Genomic DNA, 4,488 nt, shown 5'->3' with positions numbered 1-4,488 from the left:
ACACACCATTGTGTTACTATGAAACAGCAAAGCTCCTAATGTAATTTGCTTACTGTTTCGTATGACCTGCACTTGTGAGCCATTGCTAAAAGAGTTGATCAATATGGCATAAATTTCTGGTAAGATATGGTTCTTTGTGACATGTTGGGGATAAAGCATCTCTGAAAATTTCGAGGTTGGTCATGGATGCAGGCAGGCACTGATGGTTCATTTCGATAGTGTTTGTATGTCATTAAGGACCTTTGATACAACATAGATTTCAGATGTCTCCACAACCAACAATCCAAGAGATTAAGATAGGAGGGAACTAGCTAGCCAATGTGCTGGACATCTCCGACCAATGCATTGCCCATTAAATGTATGTGTGAGAGTTTGTCAGACATTTAAGAGAAAATTGACTGATGCTACTTCACACTTGAACGACATCTCCAGTAACAACACTAACAGGTGTTGACTGCTTGCTGTATCCAGCAGGTGTTGCACTTGACAGAGGAATATGTCTTCAAATTTTTAGTGCCTTCTATACGTAGTTCAAAATAGTAAAGAGCTTGCAGTAGAAGAGATGTGTTTTATAGTACCAAAGATGAAAAACTGCTCATAGCTATTACGGTATGCGTTTTAGAGCCCATGTTTACTGGAAATTTTTGTCTTGTTTCGGTTTATACCAGCAACTCTCAAAATATGGAATACTTTTTTAAACAATAGAACACAATATGTGAACAGAATGCTTCTATGAGTCTAATAACAAATGCATAAGCTAAATCTAAAACATTGAATGGTTCACATTTCACAAGATGTTGGTGGCATACGTTATGTATCTGGGTCATAACTTTGGTGATAACAAAACTGTTGCACTTGAATGGTGCCATTGTGTTGTAGCCATATCAAAGAACACCAGCAGTATGTTGAATAAATGTTCTATATAACACATCATGCAAATGTTTGTGAAACAGTCATGCAACTGGGAGTTCTCAAACATGCCTAGACACAGTTTAATAGTGGTACTGACAATTGTAATAGTGAAGAAAATTGTGACATACAGTCACATTGTGGAAGTTAGCTTTTTAGTAGACAGACTCTCGATAACTACTATAAATTTTGATATATATCCTCTGCTCTTTGTATTGTGTATGACAATGGTGTGTGAATTTGTGTCTTACGATTACAGGCCAGTCAGGGTATTCAGCGTACAAGTACATCCCGTACGGTCCAATTGAGGAGGTGCTGCCGTACTTGTCGAGAAGAGCTCAAGAAAATAAGGGTGTTCTAAAAAAAATTAAGAAGGAAAAGAAGCTGCTATTGCAGGAGCTCGGTCGTCGTATTGTGAGAGGAAAGATCTTCTACAAGCCTCAGGGACATTATCTTCCTGTCTGAACTGCCTTAATTTTGCATCGAGACTTCCGTCGCTGTAGAGTTTTGGCTGAAGCATCTTCATCTTAGAGAGAGATTCTTCCGAGCTGCTCCTTTATTATTTTCTCTGGTTTCTGCCCTGCAGAATTCCTCAGCAGATGATGTGTACCAGATGTAAACTTTATTTCAGCTGGAACTTAATGGTGCAGTCAAGACTTTGAAATACTGTGGGTAGTAGACAACAATATTCTCTTCCTCTCAGCAGTGCTGAGATTGGTTTCAGAAAGTTGGTGTGACAGCCCACTGCACTGGCTAATTTACTGGATTTTTTTTTAGACAAAATGTGAAGACTGTTTTGAAAGTGTGACTTCTTCATGCAGACACTGGAGAAAGAAAACATTTTGAAAGTGCTTTTTCAGACTGGATGTGCTCATTTGTTTTTGGTAGCAAGTGTGTGTGTGTGTGTGTGTGTGTGTGTGTGTGTGTGTGTGTGTGTGTAATTAGCCTTTTGCTTGAACATTGTTGTTATGATGTAAATATATACATATTTAGTTGTCCACACTGTAGTAAATGTAAATATAAATTAATGTGAACATTTTATCTGTAGTTTATATATGTCTGTGCGTGTGTTTATTTTTCTTTTATCATGTAACTGTAGGCATTAAAAAGCTACACAGAATGCTTGTCTATATTTCACACATTATTTAAAGATTCCTCATTACCGAACTTGAAATTTGTGTTCTTGAGGGTGAGTGTAGTGTTTTGTTTGTGGTTAATTTATTGTTCATCTTTAAACTTTGTCATGTTATGAAATTTCTGTGTGTTTGGAGTACTGTATTTGCTGGTGATAAGACCTTAGTATCCAGCAGCTCTGTGTGTGCCTGGAAATCCTTTGTTTCTGACCTGGTTTAAATGTGAGAGTTTAGTAGAATTGCAACTTCCATATTAGTAATCTGAGTATCAGTACTGTTGTGAAGAGTCTTTTTTATGAAATTCAGCTTTGAAGCAGTATCTCATTAATGAATAAAAACTGTAAATGAGACCTGTGGGCTAAAGGAGCTTACATAAGATGTACAACAATGCTACCGAAAATGCCTGCTGGCATTAGACAATAAGCACATAAATTTTATAGCTGTAAACATTGTTCTGCTTCTGGACAAAGATGTACTAAAGCAAAAATGATTTTATCACTTCAGAGGAGGACACAATAAATTTTGCAAGTTGCTGTTTCTTGGAGATGGAAGGCAGATGAACAAGTGCTTTCTTATCCGTGACATTGTGTAAACGTTCTTTGTTCGTGATTGACAGGAAATAGTTTTAGATTTCCCTTCAGAAATTATTTTAGTCTTTAACTACTATTTGTATGTTGTTAAAGTATTAAATATATTTCTTGGGAAGTAAAAAGTTCCTCGGCAAGCAGAATTGGCAGAGATGGCAGTTACTTAATTTCCACGTATTGAGTGTGCTTCTGCGTACGAGTGAAACTGAATAAAGTATGTCTTGTGGGAAGATTGTATTACTTGGGAATCAGTATTTGCTAAGTGTTAAGTAACAGGGACTTAAGAAATATTTTTGTTTATTACTACAGTTCAACTGCAAAACTGTTTTCTGATTTATGTAGAATCTAATTTTTGTAAATAAAGCTCAGTTAAAACTTTTGTAATCAAATTTATTATTTAACAGACCTGTAAAATAAAATAGACATGCCCATTAATAAAAGATGTAAGTTTTCACAGTAGCCATAGTGACTATTCTTGCCAAAACTGAGACACGGAAATGAGGGATAATTGAAGCCTGATAATGCGGTGACTTCTAAATGTACACTGGCAATTTAAACACACCATAGAAAAGACAATGCGTCGATTAAGTTTGCTTTTTTTTCTTTTCCGAGAGAGAGAGAGAGAGAGAGAGAGAGAGAGAGAGAGAGCAAGCTCAGAAAACATATATTATTGAAACAAAAATAGGCTTCAGTTTAGTTGTTTGGCTATTCTATTGATCACATTTGTGATCTTCCATCAGGATGTGATACACATTGCAGTGAACATACTTTGCAGAACAATTTTTCACTCGCCAGAAGCCTGTGCACTAGTTTCACAGTTCCTGGCAGATTAAAACTGTGTGCCAGACAGGTACATAAAATCGGGACCTTTGCCTTCTGCTGGAAAATACTTTGCTGACTTAGCTGTCAGAGCATGACCCATCCTCACAGCCTTTATTCCACGAGGGCCCATCCCTCCCTCCCTTCAACTTTTCAGGTTTCACTGTGAGTTTTTTTATGTCCATCCTTGTGACTGACAATTTGTAGGACTGTTGCAGAGACAACATCGCTTTTGCAGTTCTCTGTGGAAGCCAGTTTGTAGATGTTGGCTGCTGACAGGAATGTGTATACGATTGGAGTTCAACCTTTGAGCGTTAGTTCGGGCCTGAAGATAGTGTATTGAGTCACCAAAAGTTATTGCAATATAATGAAATAACATCAAAATGATGACTGCACGTGTTTCATTTTATTATGTTCATTGTGAGCTGTCTCTCTGTAGCACTTAGCACCTGCTCGTGAAAGATAGAGGATTCAGGTTCGAGTCTAAGCCCAGCCTACATTTTTTATCTGTCAAAAAGTTTCAAAATAATTTCTGCTCAACACAAAAGTTTTGATAGAACCTAAGTATACTGTGAGGATTTTGTTAGTATGCCTCGTTTATAAAATCATTTTCAGAGGATAACTTGTCAATGGCTTCTGTGTTCGATTTTCCGTATAAAGTCTTCTACAGAAGCTAAATGTGATATCTTAAGAGCAGTTCAGGTTAAATGATGATACATATTCTGTTGGTACACTCCATGACACTGCCAAGGTCTTTAGAGCATGTGGAGCATAAAATTATACTTAACCTTTCAAAGATTCCTACTACTTGTCAAAAAAAGAAAGACTGGTCTGCTGGTACCAAAAGTTAACATTAATGACTGCACACTAAATTAAATGTATATGAAATTCCATGAAGTCCAGCTGGATAACAAGATAAAACAGTAGATACACAGATAATCTAACCTGAAAACTCAAGTTCAGCATGTTTTGCATATGGATGGATCTCTTATCTGTTGTTCTGAAGACATGCTGCTTAGATTAGTTTGCACACTTTCACT

At 36.8% G+C, this 4,488-nt stretch overlaps 1 protein-coding gene across 2 annotated transcripts in view; it reads left to right on the top strand.

Moving 5' to 3' along the window:
- LOC126284399 (proline dehydrogenase 1, mitochondrial-like) overlaps nt 1-3,008 on the top strand; it is a 272,669-nt gene extending 269,661 nt beyond the window's left edge. For both annotated transcript variants that reach the window (XM_049983302.1, XM_049983301.1), the window contains one exon: nt 1,169-3,008. In XM_049983302.1, coding sequence (XP_049839259.1) covers nt 1,169-1,374 — 206 coding nt within the window. In that variant the 3' untranslated portion in view covers nt 1,375-3,008. The remainder of the gene's footprint in view (nt 1-1,168) is intronic.
- The last annotated feature ends 1,480 nt before the right edge of the window (nt 3,009-4,488 follow it).

Source organism: Schistocerca gregaria, chromosome 8 (genome assembly GCF_023897955.1).
Source record: "Schistocerca gregaria isolate iqSchGreg1 chromosome 8, iqSchGreg1.2, whole genome shotgun sequence".
Classification (NCBI taxonomy): domain Eukaryota; kingdom Metazoa; phylum Arthropoda; class Insecta; order Orthoptera; family Acrididae; genus Schistocerca; species Schistocerca gregaria.
Note: the sequence above shows the minus strand (reverse complement) of the source record. Positions and strands in the feature narration are given on the sequence as shown.